Genomic DNA, 26,835 nt, shown 5'->3' with positions numbered 1-26,835 from the left:
TGATGATGTCACACACTCTAGCTCACGCAATACACACCCATTATAAACTCAGAAGACGGGCTTAAAATCCTTAAAACTAAAACTGCGACCATTTCAAAACCGTACAAGATTTTTAAAAACTGAATACAAGGTCAATAGTGCAAGGTTTTGTGATTCATTTAAAGTTTGAATGGTGTCTCTCGCTCAACGTATGAGGAACAAGAAGAGGTTGAAAGTCGATGAGTTTTGAAGAGGATTTGAAGCTTTTCCCATTTACTTCAATGTTAAATTATTTTTGGAAAAAGCTGAATAGCTGAAAAAGTTGAAAAGTTGAAAAGTGGAAGGTTGAAAGAGCTAAAAAAGCTGAACATTTTAATGTTTGAATGGTTTCAATAGCTGAAGGTATGCTGAAGTTATAGCAGAATGAAATTTGAAAAAATCCCCATAAGGATAAATGGGGAACATTTTGCATTAAAAGCTGAATATTTCCAAAAGTATAATAGTTAGAAAAGCCAAAAGTAATAGCCATCATGTCCTTAAAGAGCTGAACATTTTGATGTTTGAACGGTTTGAATCGCTCAAAGTTTGAAGGAGTTGAAAAGTGCCAAAAAACCTACGGAAGAATAATAATAAACTCCAGAATAACAATAGTGTGAATGCTGCAAGCAATAAGAAGAGACACGAGCAATAACAATAGTGGGCTGTGGACCACTATGGACACCTATAGCTCTGCTATAGAGGTGTCCATAGTGGGCTGGCGAGCACAGCCCACTAATAAACGAGAAGAACAATAGTGTGAATGCTGATGACTAGATAGATAGTGTTGTGAAAAAGCCAGTTAAGCTGGTGGAGTTTTAATGCCCCGGACTATGTGCCGAGACCCTATTTGTACTGTTGCTGAAGCTTGGTGCTGTTCTGAGCATTATGTGTGGCTTTTTGGTGGCGGTTTATAGTTGGATCCATTTACTGCAGTGTATTGTTGTCGTGCGGTCATTTCTGAGGTTGTTAATTCTCCGTAAATTAGCGGTCTGCTAACTTGATCTCTCGAGGGGGAGTTTAACACAGTTTCACGGTGTGTTAGACCATGGATTAAATTTACACCGGAATATCCCTTTAATTAATCTACATATTGTGTTAATAAGGCCTGAAAAAATGTTTGGCGCGCGCTATGTGCGTGCATGTACTACCCTTTGCTGACTTTGAGCCCCTGCCCCTCCATAATCATTTGCACGTCCCTGGGTAGCAGTAACTAGCAAACATGAAATTCGTGGGTTCGGTAAACATTTCCATGGTAACAGCGAGCTCCACCAATCAGAGGTGTCACTTTTACACTATAGGATTGTGGGTAGTGTAGTATTTTTTTTTTACTTTTCTTAACTTGTGTAAAGTCTACTTTGAATGGTTGTGGCATTATGATAATAATCAAAATCCTCTATGCAGAAAATGAATGGCATTTTCACTTCCAGAACCTCACAGTTAAGCTCTCTAGGAATGATAATATACTGTGATTTGATTGGCGTGATGCCAACGAGTTCGTGGCTTCCCTTGACACTGTCCTGACCAATCACAGGAGAGCAGTGGCGTTACAACAGCCTCACCTGAGGCCTTTACACCTGACAGAGTGCAGTACCATGTTTTCAACGCTCATTCACAACTTAACATTTAGAGGGGCGCTGTTTTACACATCATAAAACGCTAAATAATTCATGAAGAGAGATGAGGAGGAGACGACAGACACAACACAGAAGGATAACATAAACTGTTAAAAAAGCTTTTTTTTATATAAAATGACGGTTATATTCTGAAAAAAAGTGAGGAAGCCTGGCTTCCCTTGGCCTCCGCAAGAGGGCATCTGCAAACTCACGGAGATAGTTGAACTCACCAGGACAAACAAACGGAAGTGAAAGTAAAAGTTATTTCCTAGTACAGACACTTCCTGCCGTCACTGAGGCGCTATCTGTGTACAAGACATGAGCTCCTCACTGTTGAACCCCGTTTTACTGGAGATTTCTAACGAGTTGACCCCGGAACAGCTGGAACAAATTAAGTTCCTGTGTGAAGACATCGGGAAAAAAGAGCTGGAAAAGATCGACACCGGAACAAAACTGTTCCGGGTTTTGAAGGAGAGAGGCAAGCTGGCCCTTGGCAACATCGAGTATCTGTGTAAGCTTCTCACAGAAATCCGTCGAGATGACCTCTCAGACAAATTGAAAGGCTTAATAAGGAAGGCTGGGTCAACAAGCGCCGAACCGCCGGACACAGAGAAAGGTACATTGAGCGGCGCTGTAGAGTCACTGTTTTCAGACAGCATCAAGTTCAAGGAACGACAATATCAATACTGATACTGATACTAAAACTACATGTATTAATATTACTACTTCTATGCTACTATAACTACTACTACTACTACTGCTACTGATTTAGAAGCTACTATTATTTTCGTTTCTGCTGCCCAGTCAAACTGTGACACTCTGTGACTGTTCACTTGGTCCAATCTGGTAAAACAAATGTAGCCATGCAGTCAATGTGATTTCTGAGGCTGCTCAGTTTGTCGAGCTGTTGAACTGTATTGTGTTATGCAGACTGGTGTGTGGTCTGTCAGTCGAACACAATGCAGTTCAGTAGCAGCACAAACTGAACATCAGAGCTTTCATGAAGGAGAATTCATTTAATAGCATGCTGTACTAGATTAGTTTTAGCTAGTGGTACCCAATAAACTTGACACTCAGTGTGATTGACCTCTCACATCTACCACAGTATGATCAGCATCATGACAACGGGATTGACATACTTTTATTACAATTTTACATAGCCAGCACCACCAACCCACTTTACACCAGTAAAACCTCTTTAGGGGGCCTGCCCACAGTGCTGCAGGCATTATATATGGAGTTTAAATCATGCAAAAATCTCACAAACACACAAAACATGTTTTATTCACACCCAATGATTCACAAACAAACTCAGTGTGGTTTGCAAATACAAAACATCATTCACAAACTAATGCATTTTGTTTTCCAAATAAGAAACGTTCCGATCAAACAAGTGCATCATGCTTCAGAGGCAAATAGAGCATGTTTTACACATACAAATACACATAATTCTTCAATTACGAAAACATAGACTTCAAGTACAAACTAAAATCTTTAAGTACAAAAGAAATCCTTCAAGTACAACCTAAAATCCTTCAAGTACAAACTAAAATCCTTAAAGTACGAACTAAAATCTTTAAGTACAAAAAAAAATCCTTTAAGTACAATAAGTATGAAAAACTGTCACATGACTTTTGGCACAATCTTACCACTGTCACGTGACTTTTGGCACTACTTTTCCGCCTTGCTGATTCACACACAAATGCCTTCAGATTCACACACAAATGCCAGTAAATCTTCTCACAAATGTCCTGTAATTCACACTCCACAACAGCAGGTGCCGCTGTTGAGTCAATTTAAGGCAGCCAGGACGATTTTTTTCCCCAAAAAAATTTAATTAAATTTTTATTATTTAATTCAAGGTCGCAAACAGGAGCTACCATAGACCTATATACATAGACGCCTCATTGAGCGCTTGACTGTACGTCGCCGTCATATTGGAGGAGACAGCTGTGCCCCATGAACTTATACAAGTCAATGGAGTGAATTTTATAAAGCTCCTTCTACAAAGTACTATAAATTATTGCATTGACACATTCACACACGTGCGGAATATATTCAGGAAACAGTTAGGAAACAAAAACAGCGTCTGCAATGTTTTCTTATGATTAGAAACGTTAACTACTCTTTATATGGTCAGTATACAGGTCGGCGCCAAACCACAGGATGGGTTATTATAATGTTTTACGAGTGCTTATAGCTGCTATGTAACGCTGTTATTGTGATGATACATGACAGTTAAATATTGAATCTGTCTATAATAACCAGATCCTGACTTGTAAATGTGACGTCTGTGGGACAAAAAAGCACCAACATTGTTTTTATAAATAGTGAGTTTTGATGATCTAAGTACTAATAATAACAGTCATGGCGACAAAAAATAAACAAAGTCTGCAGATCAAGACAAGATAAGAAACTGCAACTGGCAGTGAGCCTGCTTTCTTTTCTTTCAGCAGTGAAGTGATAAACACTTATCTTTGTAAGTGTAACATAATGTTAACATTTCCATTCAATTAATTTGGCTTTTATTGAATTAAAATGTTTTTATTGCTAATGTAAGCATTAAATTGAATTAAATTACTAAAACATAGCTACATAAAAGGACAGCTTGCAAAATCATTTTATCTTTCTTTTATTTTGCTCTAACATTCCAAATACAATTGCTAAGATCCCTGTTCATCCCAGCTTTCTCCTCTTTAACCATCCCATGCTAAATGTATTAGCACACTGTGCTCAATAACTTCCTTCATGCCACCCGAGAATGCAAATCAGTAGTCCAAACTGCAACCACACTCTTCTTACGGATGGTTCAAAGCCTAGGTGAGCTGATATGAGAAGAGTAAATTCAACAAATGTAGAACATTTTTTAGGGATGTTCCAAAAAGGGTACCTCACGTTTCGATTCGATTTCGATTATGGGAGCTTCGATTCTTTGATCATAGCGATTGTCGATTTAATTCGATTATTGGTGCCACGATTCTTCGATTATTGTGATTTTTAATGCTTTTTTCCCATACAAGACTGATTTTGTCTTCATCTGTGGCTACATTTGTAAATAAATAGCCTATCAATTAACTCAGTTCCTCTTATTTACTCATTAAGTAAATAACAAGGTTTTTTGAACATTTGACTTATATTTTTCAAAGACCCAAAATATTTTATTTTATGACCACTAGTGCAGAGCCTGTAAGAAAAGTGTATTCCTATAAAAAAGTGGGAGGTTAAATAGCTTTTTCATGGATGGCCAAATGAGGCTGTGTTTGAAGGTGGGACGTCAGGGATATTTAGGTTTGTTGTGAAATCTGATATTCCAGGGTATAATTGGCCGTTTTTGACTATTTTTGATTTTGCCATTATACTTCACCTTAAAAACTATTTACTTGGTGTCATTATTTTCAGCACAACCTCACGTGTGACTGTACAGTTATTTTTTTTATTTTGACATACTGTATTAACACAATGGACCTAAAATCACACAAAAAACATAAAATCCGAGTAGAAAAAGTTCGATTTTTTTACTGTGAAAACCATAAATATGTTGAACAAACCATTTTTTTACTTATAATGCAAATATAAATTGTTGTTTGCTAAATTTGTGCATACATTTAAAACATTTACAAAGTTATATGTAACTATTTACATTTAAATGCAGGCAATGCTCAGGTCTGCCTGTGCTCCTTCCAGCTGAATGAAGAGCTGCACTGCCTGCTCCACATTCAGCGTCTCCTCATTCTGACTCATTAAACAAAAACCGACTCCACTACACACTAAACACACTACACCAAACACTACATAACACACTTAATATACAATCCAAACACACTAAATGTCACAAATCTCTCAACTCTCAATATTGCTGTCTATACACCAACCGTCGTTGCCTGTCATTCATCCGCCTACGTCCCTCCCACAACTTCCTGATCCTCAACAACCAAACTTGCTGCATGGACACTTTCGTGACAAAAGCCCGTTTTTACCGTTTCTTCCTGCACCAGACACAAAGCAAACGTGACGGCAATGTTCGCGACAAAGTGTGGCGGACATTATTTACCCTAAGTCCGGTTTTGGATGTGCCGGTGGGTCGGGTCCATCGACTTGGAACATCCACAGATTCCGATTCCACTTGTTGTCCACGCGTCTCCGGATCTCCTCAGACCCGAACAGACTCGGTCCGGACTCGTTTAATCTCATTAATCCACAACAGTCAGTTTAGATGCACAGAACAGAACAGAACGGGACCGAACTGCCGGCGAAATTCCGGTCCAGCTCGCTCCGCTGCAGGTATAAATCCGCTTGTTTCTTCAGGTATGTCGTGGGCTTGAGCTCTGCAGTGATTGGCTGGTGCGCACTTGGCCACGGTGTGCAGTGATTGGCTCTGGTGCGCACGTGGCTGTGGTGGCTCCGGTGGACAATGCTTGCGGAATTTGTAAAGCATTTATGAAATAATTTATTCACGGGATCATTGCAGTCCAAGCAAATGCTTAGTTGCACACCACTGAACCACGCAGCAGACATGTTGAAAGTCTCAGGTCAGTGTGATCCTGATCCGCAGAGATATTTGAGTATCACACACACACACACACACACACACACACACACACACACACACACACAGACACACACAGACAGACAGAGATTCCTTGATTTTATAGAGAGATGTAAACATTTGCACTTTGACCTACTTAACTTTGACCAGGGAAAGCTCCACTTGCACGAGAGCCCCCTCTATTGGCGGAAAACACTGAAAACAGCAAATCGCGTAGGTCTTGTCAGTCGTCTTGTTTGCTCTCTCATAAAATCCAAAGTGCTTCCACACAGTTGCAGTGAACCCCGGTGGCGAGAGAATCGGCCGCTTTTGGGGGCTGCTACAGCTGTTGCCATTTTGCAAAAAAACTAACGTTACTGCTCCGTTTATTGTGGTCCCACTCACTAAACAGTCCGGGCGGCACACGCACTAAGGTTCCAGTTACGTGTTTTTTGTTCCGGTCTTGCGGCAAAGCATCGACGTTAATAAATCGCTGGACTTTTGCCTGCCATATGTGTAGATATTTATCTCATGCAATTGTGATAGGGGCATAAAAAGTACTTTATTAGCACAGGTCTAACCATTTTAATACAAACCTTGGAGATAGCCACCATGATGTGTCTCATTTTTCTTCCAGCCACCCCACCTTTGCATCGAAAGATCTTCATCATGCGTGGAGTGTATCGGTCTAGCTCACAAAAGAATGTAGATAGAAACGGTACAGTCAATATGCGCAGGAATTCCTTGTCGATCTAAAAAACATGAACAATGCACTTATGACTTGCACTGTTAGAGCACAATATGCAACAGAGAAAGGACACACCAGGAATTATTAGCTTTTTGAGCACTGTATTATATCAATATTAGTGAAGAGAAAAACAACCGGTCATCATTATATAACACATTCTTGGAGCTGAAACGAGTGACTGGGAAGACACTTGACAGTCTTGTAGATTGCGATGAGCCTGACGATGAAGCAGGGTCCGTATTATCCATGTCTGCTGAGCAGCTTGAAAAGGAATGTGCTGGACTTCGGACTGCTACAGGTTGACATGTCACTGCTTTATCATCTGTAAAACTTTGCAACTGTAGAGTATTTAGGTATACCACCTTTAAAGTTGCTTTATCATTTATTTCGGAGATCGCAAGTCAGGATTACCATCTCCTTTCCAAAATGAGGATCTTGATATTGAAAGTGAAAATCTAGTTGCACTCCAAAATTAGTCCTTATTTCCTGGTGCAATTTCTCAATGGAGTCTGATATCCCAGCTGTCAAAATTTATTTCCTGGCATCAAAGTATGATCCTCGGTCTTATGGGTTCTGTCATTGTGTTGACCTGAACAAAATTTTAGAATAAAATAAAAACACACTTGTTGAATATTTCACATTGAAAAAACTTGAGGCACTTATATGAGTGTTTGTGTATATGAGTGTGTGTATTCATGAATCAGATTCTAATGTCAACAATTAACCCATTTGCAACGGGAGGGACGTGGGAGTAAATACCTCCTTTCCGCCGGCAGGGGAGCATGTGTGTTTCTTCCCTGTGACACCGGAAAAGATGTAGACGTCACTCTGGTGTTTCCCGGATTTGGGGCTTTTTTCCGGACATGTGACCCAATTCCTGCATCGTTATTCGCTAGAATAGACACGTGGGAATGTCGAAATGCTTTGTGGGTGTGGTAGTCCCATGTGCGCACACACTTTGAGCAACTTTTCCGGCGACAGTTCCATGCGAGACAGAGGAGTGACAAAAGAGACGAGAGAGAAGAAAAAGAGACGAGATGGGAGATTTCAGTGATGGAAGTGACATTGACGATGCTGATTACAGCTTTGAAGAGGAAAACGGTATTGACCCAAATTATTAGCCACCAACAGAGCCACTACTCAAGGATTTAAATTATTGTTGACTTGTTCACTTGTTCTTCCAGTGCCATTGTTGAAAACAGCACTTTGTTTGCAGCACAGCAACACCTTTTTTGAACGTATTTTCCTAGTGTCCTTCTGAGGGAGCCAAAGCTCTGTATTACTTACAACACAGAGATTTTACTTTTCATATACTACACTGACATTACACTTTTTAAAGTTAAGATCGCTATGAAATCTGTAAGATTTATGCATTGTAAAATTTTGGAAGGAGAAAGATGAGACCAACTGAATGTAATACTTAATAAAATTAAGTTTAAGCTATCACATGGTTTTCATTTCAGGTTTCTATCTGCTACAGAGACTGAGAAATTTTTTTTACTAGGTGTTGCCAATTATTTTATTTATTTCAGAGGTTTATAGAATTCCCTATTTTTTTCAAAAATTTTCAGAAAACCTTCAGGTTTTAAAGAGTCATTTATAGAAATGCCATAGGTTTTAGGGCTTTTTTTTTCAGGCGGCCACAGGCCTAAATGGGTTAAGGCAATCAACAATAATTTGACAATGTCTTGCAGGGTTTCCCCCAGAAAACTTGCTAAGCCCGGTGGTAGGTTGGAAGGGCGGCCCACTGGCGGCGAAGCATTTTTTTTTTTGTGACAGGGGCCTGACACAGGCCAGCAACTGACTGATGGCAGTGCACTATAGGTAACAGATTCATGATGTAGTAGAGTTTAGATTTGTTCCATACTGTCTTGCATTAAATCAGAGTTTAAAGCTAATTGGTAGGCAATTTCGTGCTTTAGGAGCCAGTAAAGGCATTTAAAACCACCAAATATGGCTTCATGCTCCATATTAATCACTGGCTCGAATGCTGCAGCAATTGACAAGCCTACAACATGAAAACAGTGCAAGCTAACTATTGGATATTTCATAATAGATATTTTATGATAATCAGTGACATATATTTACATTTGAAACAATGTGGCATCGTTTACATTTGCTTCTGCTTGCTGCCATATTGATGCTGGTGTGATGGTTGAGAGACCCAACTTGACTACATCTTGCCTATAAGTAGTGCAAGGAGCTTCAATAAAAGCTCTATGGCTTGTGTTCATGTCAGGAACATGAGACAGTGCTTTGACAACATGCTTTGATTTCTTGTAGAAACTATGACTGCCAAAGACAAGATCTACTCAAGAAATTGGCTTGGAAGAAGTATCTCTGAAAAGTAATTTAGAAGTAGGGTCAAGCAGGAGAGAAAAACGCTGGTTTTTTTTTTTAGCAGGATATAGTGCACTAAGGTGCGAGTCCCATAGATGGCAGCAACGCAACTTTTGGATGCCAGGTGCTGTAAAACTCTGAAGAAGAAGAACCACTAAACCACTGTGAAACTAGCGCACTTATTATGGTTAATATTTTCACGTATTGCAAAACAAACAACATATAACTTACCATAATTGGCCAGGTACAGTCACCCGCTGGACAAACTAATTTTGATTAAATCCGCTGGTTCTAACTTGTGTTTTCCATTGCGGCACGGAGAAGGCTGCTCTGCCACTGCAGCGGAGGACGAGCTAACATCCATGCTAGCTGCCTCATCGACCCGTGACTAAGCCAACGTCGCGCCACTGCAAACTTGGTCAACAGGTGAACCAGCGGGTTCGACGTCTCCGCCTTTGTTCGTCAAACTTTGGACGATTTTTTGCTTTTTCTTTGTGACACCCGTTATGTTCAGTCACAAGTAGCCTAGTTAGCGTGTAGTGACAGTAGCAGTGGTTTGTGGGGCGTTAGGTGATGAAAAGACACCTGACCTCAGACCCGCCATGAAATAAATAAATGATGCTTAGCGTGGTGGTGCCGCCAGGCTTATGTCTTCGGAATGCATCAGGATGTTCGGAGCACTCAGTGTGAAAAAAACACCACAGGGAGCTTTTTAATTGAGGCTCAAACTGCTTGTCCACATTTTTTGGTGTCCCTGCCTCGTCTCTGCCTCCTCCCCAGTCTGTCTGTCTCTCAAATCAAAAATCAGCCCTGCCGTCATAACTCTCAAATGTTACAGCTGTCTTTTCGTGAAAAAAAAAAAAAAAAACAGTGCCTGAGGATGAAATTAGCACATCATCACTTTGCCCTTTTACACTGGGGGAAACCCTGTCTTGGTCTCTACGAAATTGTTACAGGAATAGGACAAGTGAATAGTGCATTTTCCACATTTGTCTTGCATTGTTTTAGTTAATGACTGATTAGTTTAAAAAAATCAATTCTCAATAAATTAAATAGCAGCTGGTCTGCCAAGCAGGATGTTATTATTTACTGTGCCATGTGATAGAGGGGGGAAAATACTCACAAACATTACTCCTGTTTACCCTGCAAGTTAATGTGTCTCCTCAGAGTAACCAAACGCAGGCCTCCCAGTGAATAGGCAGCTAACAGGTAGTCATCGAGTAGTTCTCCATGCTCAATCAGAGACACCTCCATGTCAAGTTCAAAAGCTCGGAAATGCTCTCAATACCTAGCAGTTTCCCAACAAAGTGTATCATGCCTTGCAAAATAAAAATTTGCAGAATTTCTGCAAACTCTGGCAGACCAAATAAATGCCCATGGACAACTATCATTCCTTTGTTGAAGTTCATACCATTGTATGACACACGTTTTGTAATATGGACATTAGTCTCATCAAGGAATCTTTGCTTAATAGCTATTGCAATGTCACTTTGCAGAACATCAATTGGTAGGGAAGAGACAGCAGTTACCAACAAAGGTGTCCTATGGTCAAAAGAGTGCAAGTCAGAGGCAATCATGAGTTGATGTTTTCTGCTAAATGTGAGAGATATGTTTTTAAAACAGTTGGTATGGCGAGCGAGCTGTTATAAAAACTATGTTTCAGCTCAAATCTCATTGTTCATTTATGGACAAGAGGCCCAAAGAGCCGAATCAGAGCAGGGTAGTGCTCCAAGTAATGACATTTAGGGAGAAGACTGTTGTTTGGAAAAAGTTTGTGGTATCTCCGGCAATTTTCACTGATTTTACACTCAAGTTATGAAATCAACTCATCGGAGTGGACAGGGGCTACAACAAGCTCCACAAAGTCTTTTGGATCCAAAACAATATGCCATGCAGGTTCATCCTCTGGAACAAGTGGACCAATAATTAGAGGCAACAATTGAAGTAGAGACCAGTTTTCGTGTGCATTTCTGCCAGTGTTTTTTTTACTGAGAAAGTCTGTGGTATTGCGTGAGGCCGATTGGTTTTATCTGGCCATTTGTACTCAAAGCTTTGGATCAAGTTGATAAGTTTTTCTAAGGTGAAATACTTTTTCGTGATGAAAAGATAAAACAATGAGCAAGTTCAACAGATATTATGCCCTCCAACAGATCGTGTGTTAGACCTGGAGGGTAGTCTGCAGTGACATGAAAATGGCTGGGATTCTATCTCAAAATACAATCCCGTTTAACTCCACAACATGCACTTGCTGTTTCTAGTGCACACTTCAAATGGGGTTCGTGAAGTTCTGTGTTCTCCACTCAAAAACACCAGCAGTCGCTGACTTAATTTCTGATTTCTTAGCTGTACAGAATCTACAGATGTATTCAGCAGAAAAACTTTCCATAAAACCTGCCAGCCTATGTAGGGCTCTAAGATTTCTGTGATCACAGAATTGCGGACGGAATCACAGAATTGGCTGATTAAAACGGAATACATTTTTTTTAAACACAGAATATTGCAGAATTTGACATAATTTCACTGAAATGCTGTTTTCGTGTGGAAGAGGAATGTATGTCTGGGGAAAACTGCATGGAGGGAAGAAAATCTGGGCGGCACAACAAGCCACCTCCACAGACTGAGCCCCTCATCCGTCAAAACAATGTAAGCATGGCAAGCGGCTGCTGGCGGCTCTGTCTATGTCAGCGAAAAAACTGAGAAACTCGAAATTGACGCCCCAGTACAGACCCGAGCAGTTCCCAACGATTTGTATGTGTTAGGTGAACTGTTGTTTTGCAAAGACACAGACCTGAGAAATCATAATTAAAGGTGTAATGCGTGACAGTTAGCCACCTCTCCGATTCATATTATCGGCATATCACCAGAGTACCACAGTATTAAGGAAATGTGTTTGTCACCTCAATAAATTTAAGGTAATTTCTATTTAATTTGTGTACATTTTAGTCTCGATACCGATACTGAAACGATACCATGGCAGAGAATTAGAACATCATCAAAAGTAATGGAATAAAATAGCAGATGACAGAATGTTGAACTTAAAATGATTTATTTCTTTTTATTAGGGCCGGGACTTTAATTACACAAAAAATAACGCGTAAAAAGAATTAACGCATTTTAATCGCACTAATTTTTGCACTGCGGAACGTTTCTCACTGGATGCGTTTCAGGGGTATCGATTATACTGGAGCACCAACAAACGTTCATGCATAGCGTTCATGCAGTATTGGGCAGTAACGTCGCTACAAGTAGCAGCGTTACTAGTTTAACTACATTTCTCAGTAGCGTGGTGGTAGCGTCGCTACTTTCTGAATGAAATAGCTTTTCAGTAGCTTTGCTCTTTTATTGACCAAGTAGCGCGGTAGCGTCTACACAAGCTAAATTTTTATGAACACCTCTGAAGTTCAGCGCAGCGGAGCTTTCTGTTGCGGTCTGAAATGAAAGGATAAGCCGGTGATGCCACCGCCACACATGGCCGTGTATGTGGAGCCGACAGAAGCACTTGTAGCACGGTGACACCACGGACTAACAACGTGTCTGCTGCACAGACAGGTTAGCTTGAGTGAGTTACGTTACTTGATGGAAAGATGGCAGAGGGTGAGGTGGACGGACACGAGTTGATCCCGAGGGATGCAAAAGGCAAACTTGGATAATAAACAAATACAGTAACAGAGAAACATTACTCTGAATTATTACTTTTGTAATTTTTAACCGGCACAGGGTACAGCAAAAATGCAATTTCTACAAAACCAAAGTATGGTGATTAGTCAAAATGATTAGCTTAAAATGTATGTAGATACAGCTACTACTACAGAGTGGGCTTAAAAAAAATACCACTTTTGAAACTGCCAGTTATATGAGACACTGGTTGATGGATAGAGTACTTTATTAATCTCAAAGGGAAATTAAAGTGTTACAGCCACTTGACATAAATCAAAATCCAAAAACAATGAGGTTGGTAAAAGAAACAAATACAATACAAGGCTGAATTATATACAATAACTAAATAGACTAACTCAAATATCAAATATAAATTATAAAGCTGAAACTAGAAGACTAGAGAACCTTAACGAAAACTACAACTATAAACTATGAAAAAAAAACAAAAAACAATGTTTTGTTGCTTAAGCTTCTGTATTCAGTCATTATTCAATGGTATACTAAAATCCATGTGAAAAACATTGCTTCTCACTGTTCTCAGGTCAAATATTTATATGCGATTAAAATGAGATTAATTTCGATTAATTAATTACAAAGCCTCTGATTAATTCGATTAATTTTTTTAATCGAGTCCCAGACCTACTTTTTATTAATTAAAACACTTCAAAAGTCAAAATAAAAATATGTATTTTGTAAAAGCTGCTGAGCTATAGCTTCTGTATCCAAGTTTTGGTAATTTGTCTTGTTTGCTCTTAGAGATTATTAAATAACTTGATTTTCCATTAAAAGCTCAGTGCTTGTAGTAGAAAAAAATTAACAGCACATTAACTGCAATTTTATTCAGCATAAAAATAATGAACATAAATGACATTGACTGGCAATTCATAAAATAAAATAATAATTTATCCATCCCACAAAGAGGAAATTTGCAATTTGCATTTCATGTTGATAAAGTTAAAATCCTGGATTATTAGCCTGCAAACTACATTAGTGCACTAAAGTGCAACACAAATGACCCAGACCTAGTGGAGGTCTGTGCTAATCAGACCATTTTCTAATAATATAAATTACAATATATATTATAAATTATTGACAAAAATGTACATGCTATGATTATATTACTAGTACTGATTGACTTAAAATAGATAATTTATAAGTGGTGTTGTTGATCAGCATACTTGTGAACACCAGCGTTTGCATACAGAGATGTGTGGAACCACATCGGACTGTTAAACAGTTAGCTTTACCCCTGACTGCCTCGTGCAACTCTGATGGTGGAAAAAAGTTAGCTTGACTTCCATCCGGGGGATATTTATGTTATCTATCGCTAACCTGCAGCTCTTTGAACTCTTTGAACAAGTCGGCATGTCTGTCAGCTGGCAGTGCTCTTGCCGACCGTCCTAGGCTTGTTGTAAAAGCAGACGCACGGAGCGAAACATGGAAATATTTCGCTTACGTTGCCGACAGTAAGAGCAAGCCCACGGACACCACAAAGCCGGTCTGTAAATGAGGCTTTAAATCCGTAATGACCAAAGGAGCCAACACGTCTGTGTCCCTCTGTTACTGTCTGTCACTGGGAAACCACGCCCACTCTGGCTGCAGGCAGTGAGGAAGCAGAGAGAAGCTGCACACAGACACGCTGCCCCGCTGTCGCACAAAGTACATAAAGTACCGATACTAATAAAACGTGAAAAAGTATTGTTTTTAACGGCTGGGTACCGCGGTACCTTTCTAGTATCGGTTTACCGTGCAACACTACTAGAAAGCTATTTCTTTTATAATGATCACCATCTCAAAAAGATCTGTACACACACTGATCACCGTTCAGATTGTCTCCATTTTCTTGAGCTATTTGTTCTTCAGTCACTTTGTCCAGTAATTTATTGTGACTCAGTATTTCCTGCAATAATTGTAATAAAGGGATGTACTGAAATGACTTTCTTTGGTCTGTAGATAAAAAATACTCAACAGACTCTACAACCCTAAAATTTTGCGTGTAGCAGGGATGGAAATTAGCACCCGCCAGATGTGGGTGAATTTGTGTGCTGGCGTCTGGAAGAAAATTTGAAAATAACCCTTAAATGGTGACTACTGGTGAGATTTTTGAAAAAAAAAATTCATTTTCAGAATTTCAGGATCAGAATCTAAGACATGAGACAAAATAGTTTAGAAGTTGACATTGCTGCTTGAAAATATTTTAACCTCTTGAGCATTAGAGAACTTTTTTTACCATTATTTTCTTTATTATTATATATTTTATGGAAACAGAATCTGTTGCAGAAGTCAGTGGGCCACATGACATGGAAGCTATTGAGAAAAAAATCATAATTTCTGCATATTAATATTCATATGAAATAGAGGAAGCACTAAAATACAATAAAAAGAGCTGTGTTTCATTTCTCCAGTTTACTAACACAATCTGCTGCTGGTTTGGAGTAGCTGGGTCACATGACATGGAAGATATTGAAAAAACTGCAATTATTTTGTATTAATATATTTGTGCTAAGTAATATAATGACGATCCCTAAATCAGTCTCCAGTGATTCAGCGTGAGGCTCTGGAGGTGAGCTGACCGTCTTTCTGCTGCTCACACTGGGTGAACCTCAGTAAAGTCGCGGCTGGACCCGAGTGAATATCTGCCGAATATCCAACCTGAAACTAACTTCACCCCAGTTTGACAAGTCACCTGTTGCAGCCTTTGAAGAGGATGACGAGGATTTCAGTCACTCAACTTAAACGGTGACTTGTAGAAATTATATAAATAGCAGTAATGACAATAATAATCGATTTCAAGATAACTTGGGGTGAAGTGCTTTCACTGTGTGCAACTTAAATTCGCCATTCGCCCGTGATATTACACCGACAAAAATCATACCTTTTTTTTTTTTTTTTTTGCGACGGCGGAGCAGAAAATCCAGCAGCAGAATGCATATAGGGGAAACACTGACACATCAGATAACCTTACGCAACGATTGCAGGCTCTTTAGTGGAGCTTTGCTTTCACTGAAGTTCCATCGTGTCAAATGAATGGACTTGCGGAGTGACATGAAGACATGAATCAGGGGCACAAAAATGTTGACAGCGGTGGCCGGTCATTATGTTTACCAATACCCGACCCGTGCCTTGCGCAACTTCATACATTTTCAAATGCTGAATGACGGTGGACAGCCAGAGACAAATTTGAAACGCAATCAGTAGGTCTGCTGTAGCTGTAAACTGTGTCTGTTTTACTGTTTGGCATTTATGTTAAAAGTTATATAGCAAAGTCGGCAAATTTCAGCAGCCTGCCAATGGCGTGTGACATATTTATTTTACTCGCCAAAACATATTTTTACACGCATTTGGCGAGTGGCGGGTGCCAATTTTAAACCATGCTTGGGACTAAGCAGATTAGTCAAAGGGGGACGCAACAGTGACAAAATTCTTGCAGAAACTCTGTAATAACCTGCCATGCCAAGAAAATGTTTCAAGTCACGCCTGGAACTGGGCACACCAAAATTCACAATGGCCTCCACTTTCGCCTCAATGGGACAAACCTTTCCATGACCAACCACTTTTCCCAAATATGTTACGGTGGCCTGTCCAAATTCACACTTGGCTAAGTTCAAGGTCAAATTGGCAACAGCTAGCCTGTCGAACACCTCTTCCAGCTGAGCTACATGCCGAGACTGTAAATCACCACATCATCAAGATAGGCTTCACAATCTGCAACTCCCTTCAATACTGTATTTACCAGACACTGAAACGTAGCTGGTGCATTCTGCATCCCAAAAGGCATGACAGTATACTGACAGAAATCGTCCGGTGTCACAAAAGCAGAGATTTCACGAGCTCTGTCAGTTAGAGGGACTTGCCAGTAACCTTTTAGAAAGTCTAGCTTGGTAACAAAAACTGCAGATCCCACCCTGTCAATACAATCATCCAGTCGGGAAAGAGGGTAACAATCAGGCTTGGTAACAGAATTAACCTTGCGAAGGTCAGTGCAGAAACGGAGTGTATGATCTGACTTCTGAACAGGCAGGCACGGGGAGCTCCATGAGCTAGCACTAGGTTCAGTAGTACCATGTTGTAGCATATAATCTAATTCCTTACGCAAAAGCTGTCGCTTAACAGGATTCACTCTGTAAGTATGCTGCTTAATAGGAGCAGCGTCACCTACATCGATGCTGAAGAACGTTTGTGCGTGTCGGCACATCAGAGAAGAGGGCAGGATGCTTATCAATCAACTCAGCACTGTCAGAACGTTTTGGAGAACCCAAATAAGAAAGATGGACATCCAAGTTAGTCAAAATTTTAGAATTTGGCAACCTACCTAGAGAAAATTCTGGACTAACAGTAACATCAAGATCCACTGGAACAACATCACTGTCCTCCGAAACAACGACAGTGTCTTCACCTACATGAATTGAAGTGTTCAACACAACAACAGTTTTCACATCCGAGATCATGGGCTTGTTCCTCTCGCAGTAAGGTTTCAACAGGTTCACATTCTGGAGTCTTAACCAAGTAGTCACACTCACCAACCTGGTGGTCAATCACATATGGTCCCCTATATTGATCCCCTTCACAGTAACAGAGAGGTGCAGTCTAAGGTAGCTTTTTGCACTTACACTGCTTAACACAACCCTTCTTACATTTGAAGGAGATAAGATTCATAGCTGGCCTGCATCAGGCAGGCATGTCCAAAATGGTTCATGATGACCCTCATTATTGACCCTATTGACCAGCCCCATCTACAAGGAGAAGGAAGAAGGAAGCATTGGTGCTGACACCAGCATCTGACCCCATACATGGCCTCCTTGATAGACTGCCCTCTTAACATGCTCCTTCAGAGCAGCCTTTGTTGGAAGGATTGACTGCACATTGTGCCTCTTTGCAAAACACTTCCTCCTAGCTTGGTCTATGTCTGTGGATGTGCTGGTTCGATCATAGAACAGGATTATAAACCTTTCAATAGTTGCCATTACCTCCTGTAGAATGTCATGTGGGGCAGAGAAAAATTCTAATAGGGCATTTGTAAGCTATGGAAAAACAGCCCACACAGCCCATGCAGTCTTTTTCCCATGCCCAGCAAAGCTTGATACTGTGTCACAGGCAGTCAAAGCATGAAAAACTGGAAGAGCATGTGCCTTCTCAGGCCCAAGTGCAGCTGAGATTTCATGGGCTGCTATGTATTATAAACTCTTTCCAGTACCAAATGCCAACCAAAGCTCATTCTCTGCCTTTAGAGCTTGAGCTGCTGCCACAGCTAGAACCACAACATCAGTATCAACACTTTGGATCATAATTTTCTGATGACCATTTTGTACTGCATGGGCCACATGTCACAACATACGAGGGCCGGCTTCCTCATGTGTGCATGGAGAAATTGAGGACAGATCAGCAAGGGGTGGCTTGCTGAGGAAAGCAGTCCACCATTTAAAACATGGTATTAGCATGTTGGCATGTTAATTATTTATGTGGAACAGGGTGTTAATGGGAAAATAATAATAAGGGTTATTCTAAAATGAGTTTCATTCATCTATTTTCAAGCCTAAATAAAGCAGACATGGTTCTGCGGTAACTTCATACTAAGTAGTCTTATATTTACAGCAATCCACCATTTGAAACGTGGTATTAGCACATTAGCACGTTAACTATTTATGTGGGTGTCAATGGGGGAAAAATAAGGGTTTTTCTTAAACAAGTTTTATTTATCTAGTTGTGAGCTAATTGAGATAACAAAACAAGTTTTAAAATAAGTTTTATTAATCTAGTTGTAAGCCTACCTAGAGCCGAGCGTATGACAAATATGAACTCGAAGCATGTTGCAATTGTCAAGTCACATCTGATCTTTTCAATGAATTGAATGACTTGAAGGTGACATCAACATGTCACTATTTTTGAGACGTAGGTATTTGTGAAGTTTAAGGAAAAAGGGTATGTTTTTTGATGCTTTTACTGCATAAAATGTTTAATTAATATCAGTTCTTGTCATAAGTACAAAAAATTTATTCATTTTAAATTTTTTAACCCCTCAAATGCCAATTTATTTGCACAATGCGCTTGTTGGAAAACTACCACAAAAATGATCACTGCCTATCTTCTCAGTGCTACCGGTTTATCTTGTATTATCAATAACACAGTCTGAGATATGTAACTGATTAACACCAACATTGATTATTATGCATTGTTATTTTTGTGCAGGGAAGGCAAAGTAGAAAAAACTCCCTCTCAGCTTGTTCGTGGCCAAAAGTGTCCACCTCCTGTTTACATTTTCAAAATGCTATAAAGCTAATATATATATTGAAAAAATTCCATTTTTTTTACCAGTTTTTTGAATTTGCATCAGTCCTTGTCATGAAAACTAAAATTTCATTCAAATTCAGAATGTTAACCCTTTAAATGCCTATTAGATAACATAATGCTGATAAGTTGTAAGGGAGAATAGCATTAAATAAGCATGTTTTTACAAAATAATACATGCTACCTAAATTATTCTTTCATTGCAGCTTAATGTGTGTCAATAATAAGCAGTATCAATGATTTTTATGCTTCATTAGTTTTTTGTGCAGTGACAGAAAAACATAAAAACTCCCTCTTAGCTTATGCATGGCCAAAAGTGTCCACCTCCTGTTTGCTTACAAAATGCTATATACAAACACTATATACTGAAAATATTTGCTCCTTTTTCAAATTTGACATCAGTCCTGATCATGAAATCCAAAATTTTAATCAATTCCAGAATTAACTGGGTCGTTTTCCCATGTAAATCTCCATGCTCCAGGCATAGGAGGTTGCCACATCACAGGTGAACCAGATTTTAATGCCATACTTTGCAGGCTTGTTGGGAATATATTGTAGATGTCAGTGGTGTGCATGGGGGGTGGGCAGTGGCCTAATTGTTGGAAAATGCCCACTAAAGTGCCCTCTTGGGTGCCAAAATGCTTGCTAAAGTGCCCTCTTGCGAGCCAAAATGCGCGCTGAAGCACCATCTTGGGAGCCAAAACGCGCGCTGAAGCGCCCTCTTGGGAGCCAAAAAGTGCGTTAAAGTGCCCTCTTGGTTGGCAAAACACAACAAACTGCCCCCTTGGCTGGTTAAAACATGATAAACTGCCCTCTTGGGTGACAAAATCAGGCACTAAAGTGCCCTCCTCGGAGCCAAAACACGCGCTACTGTGCCCTCTTCAGTCGCAAGAACTTGCTGTATGTGCCCTTTTTTTGCCTTTCGCCCCTGCCTTTCAAAAGGTCTGTGCACGCCACTGGTCGAAGTCCACAATGACCTATGAATGCAACATGCTGTTCGTCAACACACACACATCAACCCCTGGATTAAATAAGAGGGGGAGGCAAGCAACCCACTTTTCCCACAGGATGCGAAATGCAGCAAGTTTATCATTCCTGAAGCGTCCTAGGTGGGAGAGCCTGTCATCAAAGCAGATGTTAGCGCTGATCTGAGTGAAGCTGTAGAGGGGCATCGTGGCACAAAACGTGGCCTGTCCTGTCTTGGCATCCCACATGCCACGTGTTGCTTCATGTCTTGAGCGGTAGACGCCAGCCAGAATCAGAATCCCAATGTAGACTCTCATCTCCACTTCATCCACATTCTTCCAATCCTCACACCTTCGCCTTCCATGCAGGTTTGTGTTGGTGCACAGCAGCTGAATGATCTCCTCTGTAATAAAATGGTCAAAGGCAGACCTCAGGTTGCTGATATGGGCAACTGCATACAGGGTGGGCCCTGGGGTGAAACCAGTGGATACTGGATTGTGGTGCAGGGTCTCTTCAGCAGAGGGAAACCACATTATTTTCCCATGATGAGACATCCACTCACCCGCCAGCCCCTCTGTCTCTGCCATCAGCTGATCGGCCTCCATCGCTTTGTCTGTACTGTCCTCTTCCCCTGAGGAAGAGGAATCAGGCACTGGCTGGAAGTCGTCATCAGTGTGTTGCTGTCATCCTCTGAGGAAGGTGTCCCATCATCTTCAGGAGAGGACGTGTCCTCATCTTGGGTAAAAGATTTCTCCTCTTCAACCGCAGAGGATTTCTCTCCATCTTTACTCTCTGAGCCAATCACATACTCAAGTGCTTCAGTCAGGGCATATGACCTTCTTGCCATCTTGCAGATAAAGAAGGATCTGGGAGCTGATAGCTCACTTATAGCATTAGTACTGACTGCACCTGCAAATACTCCAGGACAGAGTTATAAACAGTGTCAGACGTTGTTTTTGTTTCCCCAGAAGCCAGAGGTCAAGATGACCTGTGATCCTTTTTTTTGGAGAGCAGCTATTTGAGAATGTAAAGGCTATTGTGTAGTTGTGTGTGGCATTTTTTTATGAAAAGATCAAAGTTACAGGTGTTTTCAACCTGTGCATCACAGCCAGGTTTGCCTTGGAAACTCAAAGCTCAATAACCTGTACCAAGAGTAATTCACCAAAACTTGTATGGTATGATAGACTGTAATTTATGTCACTTTATCTTGCTAATACTAAATTATTTTTTTCATGCACAAACACACATCATTACCTGACATCCTTAGGATCACACCTATGTCAAAATTGTGTCATTCATTTGCTCCATTGGAGTGCAGGAAGCCATCATACGCCCCTAGTGGAAACTAAGAATATTAACTGAAATTGCTCCCTTGCCCAAAAATGGACAAATGACACAATCTGGTAAAAAACATTAAAAACTAAAATTTTCAAGTGTTGAGTTTAGAATGAAAGCAATTTTACCTAAATTATATGATTTTATACTGTAAATCACAAGGAATTAAAACATGTGGTTTTAATGGGTTTCAATTGGCCAAAAGTGTCCACGATAGAGCCATAAGGTACAATTGTAGATACACAGTATAATATTGACATATTTAAAGAGCAGGTTTTGAAAATTGAAAGATCAGCCAAAAATCCAGACCCTTGGGAAATATCATTCCATATGCATTAACACAGCTAGAATGATCAACAAAAAGGAAGTGAGGTGGACACAAATGGCCAGCATAGAGTCCAGAGGGTTAAGCTAGGTGTGGTAATTAAATGTAACTAACAAGATCATCAATATCATATTTTATACTAATAGGAGAATGAACTAAATACTGTCGTTAGTGACGGCCATTTTTAAAATGGCCACCACGGCCGCCATGTTGAAAATTCACGATGGCCCGATATCCAGTTTTTTTCAGACTGCCTTTGGCCTTAACTGTACCGAATTTCATGCTTTTATCACAAAGTGCATGATTTTTCAGCTAAGCTGCCCCACTAGAACCAACATTTAATCTAGAAAGGCAAGTTATTCAACTACACAATAGCACACAGAACAACAGGCTTAATAGGTGTCCAGTATATTAACATATCAGCTGTTAGCCCCACCGATCAGCTGTTAGCCCCACCGATCAGCTGTTAGCATAGCAACGCTAACTTTCAAATCGACGTACTCAATACTCTGTGGGCTGTCCATTGTTGCTCCGTCGGTCTTCCCTCCACCACAACCTCAGGTTTATTCACCGCCTGGGTCCTTTGTCGCTTTCCTCTTACTTTGTTAAGTGTCCTTGGGTACCCTGAAAGGCGTTATATAAATTAAATGCATTGTTATTATTATTATTATACCTTGGAGGCTAAATAGGCTAAATTAACATAACAAGCCAGCGAGTCCAACAAGCAAGTTACCGGTAAGCAAGTTCACCAAGCTGTCGATCTCATTCCACATCACTGAATCTATAGAGTTCTTCAACATCAGTGTCGTTTCTGAACAACTTCGCCAACTCCGGAGGAAGCCTAGAACGCCCTCTCGCGGCTGTAGATGGTAATGTTTACTCTTTACCTGACTATAAGTCGCAGTACAAGCCAAACTATGAAAAAAAGTGCGACCTGCGGTCCATATAATACAGTATACATCCTAGGGCTAGGTGATATGGCCTAAAAATTGAATCTCCGATGTTTTCACACCAAACTCAATTTAAGATTTTAATCAGGTTTTTTTTTCCTTCTCAAGATCAGACTTCAAATTACAAAGAAATTATTAAAAGCATTGCATTTATTTTAATGCTTTTATTTTAAAGAATTTTGCCCTTCCATTGTAAACAATGCAGTTTCGAACTCACTTGAAAAAATAAATAAAAGTGCATCCTTTTGAAAAGTATGTGTCCCTTTTTGATAAAATGCTTTTGTAAACATAAATTGAACATGTCAGATTGCTTGCTATTTTAAAAACAGATCAGATTCCATATTGGTATTGATAAAGTGTTTACATAACTTTCATTAAATACTTTATTTTGCAAAAGGTGCCTTTAGTTTACAAAAAGTATTTTATATCCCTGAAGATACGTAAACTAAATTAAACATCTGCATTGCATTGCATAGTAAACATCAGAGATGGACAGAGTACTCGACCCCAGTACTTGAGTAAGAGTACAAATACTACTGGTCAAAATTTACTCCGTTACAAGTAAAAGTAGCTCAGTCGACATGTTACTCGAGTAAGAGTAAAAAAAGTACTTGCTTTTAAAGGTACTTAAGTATCCAAAAGTACATGCTTTTAAATTTACTTTAAGTAAAAGTAAGAGTAAGAGTAAATTTCATATTTTTCACATCAGTGAATTACTATAATTTTTTCTGAATTTTTATTTTTTCTTAAATGAATTTAAGGACCTTTTAACTCTTGTTTCTGAGAATTAACTCTTTGAAACCACCTGCACTGATGTGCTTGCTTTTAGAACCACAATGTTATATAAAGCCTGCAGAAACACCTACAAAAACAAATAAAATGAATGGGATCACAGGAGGACAGCAGATGTTGCAGATGTTTGTCTGTGTCCACGTTTTTACTCTGTCAAACTCAAACATGGAGTCCAGATAAGGCCAAGGATTTTCTGAAAGTTCCTGCTCCGGATCATTATCAGACTCAGACTGAGACTCAGCGGATTGTCTGTTCTCCTGATGCAGCCATTGTCGCGGTTTTGACAAACAAAGTCGACAGCGTGGTTACTTTGGTGGTATCTTTATGGGGAGGGATGACATATTTCCACTTTTACGTAGATCCCAGTGGAGAGCGTGCACTGTGATAGGTTTCCTTCTTTGACAAACAGCTTGTGTCCAATAGTATTTTAGAAAAAAAAAAAGAGCAGACCTGAAAGTAACGAGTACTTTTCAGCCTTCCTAGAAATTAACTCAAGTAAAAGTAAAAATATTTGACTTGAAAATGTATTCAAGTAAGAGTAATAAGTACCAAAGAAATCTAATACTCAAGTAAAGTACAAATCCTCTGGATATGTACTTAAGTACAGTACTCAAGTAAATTTACTCCGTTACTGTCCACCACTGGTAAACATCACATGTCGGTAGATGTACAGGACATGAGGTGTATGCTTGCTGTCTTTTTAACACATTTTTGGCCAGGAAGACGAGCCTGTCTGCCTCCTTTGGCTCGAGGCCTGGTTGCGGCTTCGTAACAAACCTGGTGTCGAACATTTTCAGCATGTGGATGAACCTCAAGCTTTTCCACTGTATATTAAGGTAGCATATGTTTAGCGATATGCACCATGACTGCATCCGTAAAAACTGTCCACCGGGACGCTTTCTTGTCATACGGGACACTAATTAAATGATTTCGCTGATGTCGGCTGCTTTATAGCGGGTCTTTGTGAGCTGCAGGTTAAAGAGAAAATCGATTTAAATTTTTTTAAATCGTCCTAAACCACAAACTCGAATTAATCGATTTTGCCCATTTATCGCCCAGCCCTAATACATCCTATATTTCAACGCTTACAGTAAAAAGACTTCAATTAGTCTTTTATTTCATAAGACATTAGTTATATATTTGCATTTTAATCCAATTAGTGAGTACAGTACAATATATTGTAGGGATGTCATTATTATTATTATTATTATTAATATTATTGTTGTTGTTGTTGTTGTTGTTTCTCATAATTCTAAAAATATTTCTTTTCTAACCCTCAATGCCTCCTCCTCCTTTACCTCCAGCCAAATTCAACATTGCCACAGAGGTGATTGCCGAGAATCTGGGAAGGCATTGGCGTAAACTGGGCCGCAAACTGGGTTTGACTGATGTCAAACTGGAGTCCATCTCCAAGAGGCATCCCACAGAACTGGAGGAGACAGCTGTGGAGCTGCTTAATGAGTGGAGGAGGAAGCGAGGTGCTGAGGCCAGAGCAGAGGATCTGATAAAAGCCCTGAGAGCCTGCCAGCTCAACCTGACTGCAGATAAAGTGGAGTACAGACTTGCAACCCCCAAAAATTGATTTTACAGATCACAAAAGAGAGAATTTTTTGAAAAGAAATTATATATCTGATTAAATAAGGATATTGCTCAGTTTTCATGTTTTTATCAGAAAAATTAACTCAGTAACTCTGATTTATTAAATAATTATAATGCTACTGAAATGGCAACTTATTGGAGGTGGTGGTGGACCGTATTAAATGGAAAAGGCTGTTTTTCCAGGACCTTCTAAATGTCCTGTGATTTATAATAGCATGCAGTTACTAGATAGTAAATAAATAGGCAATTAGAAGGAAATAGTAAGACATTCTGCGAAACCCACTTTTTCTTCATCTAGTGAGATTGATACCACTTTCATATCTGTTTATTAAATATAAGGCCACACTTACAATGAACTGCTGTTTCTGCACATTGCTTTGTGTATGTTTTGAACAAACAAGTTGCAACCTGTTGATTATTGAGCCTTGGATAGGCTGGTCTGCAGACCGTTGGACTAGCCAGGTTAGTTGTTCACCCCATTTGCAGTCTTTGCTAAGTCAAGATGATATGATATATGTGGAATTCTGCATTGTCTAAAACCAACTATACCTTTGTTATACATTTTATTTAGATATGCACTTACAAGTTTTCTTGAGAAAACCTTGCGTTTCATTTGGTCGGCTGATGCACTTCTGGGATAGAGTCAGAGAGTGAGGATGGCAGTTGACATAGGAAGACTAAACATAATGTGAACAACACTAAAACGTTACCTCTTTCATGAACAATTGTGCCTGGATTCCGTCAGATAGATTGTCATAAAAAAATGGTGTGCTCACCTCTAGCAAACGAGTTTGACCTGAGATTAAGAATTTTTATTCTAACAGCCAGATTTTACCTTACATTTGACATAAGCCACAGTGGTTCCCCCAGTATTTTCTGAGACTGGGGGGCGGGGCGCTGGGGGGTGTCATCATACTGTAATATTTATACTTTTGGCATAGGTTACTTAGAGAATTTCATTTTTTTTCCTCTGGTTATAATGCTCTCACACAGCCATCAGGAACTCTAATATTGTAAAGAAATACTATTTTTATTATTTGTTTCAAGAGAGGAGTTATCTAAGTCAGAGTCCTGCACGGATGAAAAATAATGTACTGTGTCGGACACAGATGCGGATCGGGTCGGACGCCTGGAGAGGCGGGTCGGGTTTTACGATTGCCATTTTCAAGGCATTACTTATCATCGGTCATTATTAGCGACACAAATAATAAGCATTTATATTTCATATGAGCTCATTCATGCGTGCTTGCGTCCTCCCTGAACTCCCATTCCCCACGCTGTCTTACTTTTACTTTTAAAAATTGCGTCCGTCCAATTTTCTTTCGGCCGTCGGGATCAATTTATAGCGGGTCGGCTCGGGTACAGAATGTAATTTGTGCTACTGTCGGAAAACGGGTCGGATGCGGTGACTCATGCAGGACTCTGCTAAGTGACCAGTTTAATCCTCGAGCTAATTATCAAGCTAAATATCCAACATGCTAGTTAACGTCAAAGACTGCGGTGGAAGACGACGGTAATATATTTCCTTTCTCTAACACTGGATTTATTTATGCCTGAATTTTTAAGGTGTGGCGGCTTTTATTTTGCCGTGGCGGTGCGCCACGGTCAATTACATGTGGGGGAAACCCTGAGCCAGCAGGCAACATGCACCAAGGGTGTGTGTCTGTGTTTACATTCAGGTT

The 26,835-nt window shown here is 39.9% G+C and overlaps 1 protein-coding gene across 1 annotated transcript; it reads left to right on the top strand.

The window, feature by feature from the left end:
* Positions 1–1,856: 1,856 nt before the first annotated feature.
* On the top strand, positions 1,857–25,509 carry fadd (Fas (tnfrsf6)-associated via death domain). Its single transcript, XM_030414081.1, has 2 exons — positions 1,857–2,247; positions 24,859–25,509. The coding sequence occupies exons 1-2, from the start codon at positions 1,950–1,952 to the stop codon at positions 25,134–25,136; spliced, it is 576 nt and encodes a 191-aa protein (XP_030269941.1). The 5' UTR covers positions 1,857–1,949; the 3' UTR covers positions 25,137–25,509.
* The last annotated feature ends 1,326 nt before the right edge of the window (positions 25,510–26,835 follow it).

The sequence above is a fragment of the Sparus aurata genome, chromosome 4 (assembly GCF_900880675.1).
Source record: "Sparus aurata chromosome 4, fSpaAur1.1, whole genome shotgun sequence".
Lineage (NCBI taxonomy): Eukaryota > Metazoa > Chordata > Actinopteri > Spariformes > Sparidae > Sparus > Sparus aurata.
Note: the sequence above shows the minus strand (reverse complement) of the source record. Positions and strands in the feature narration are given on the sequence as shown.

Excerpts from the sequence above, each read along its gene's own strand:
- fadd (XM_030414081.1), top strand. The coding sequence starts at position 1,950 with ATGAGCTCCTCACTGTTGAACCCCGTTTTACTGGAGATTTCTAACGAG. Across the intron at positions 2,248-24,858 it reads ACCGCCGGACACAGAGAAAG|CCAAATTCAACATTGCCACA; the intron begins GTACATTGAGCG and ends CTTTACCTCCAG.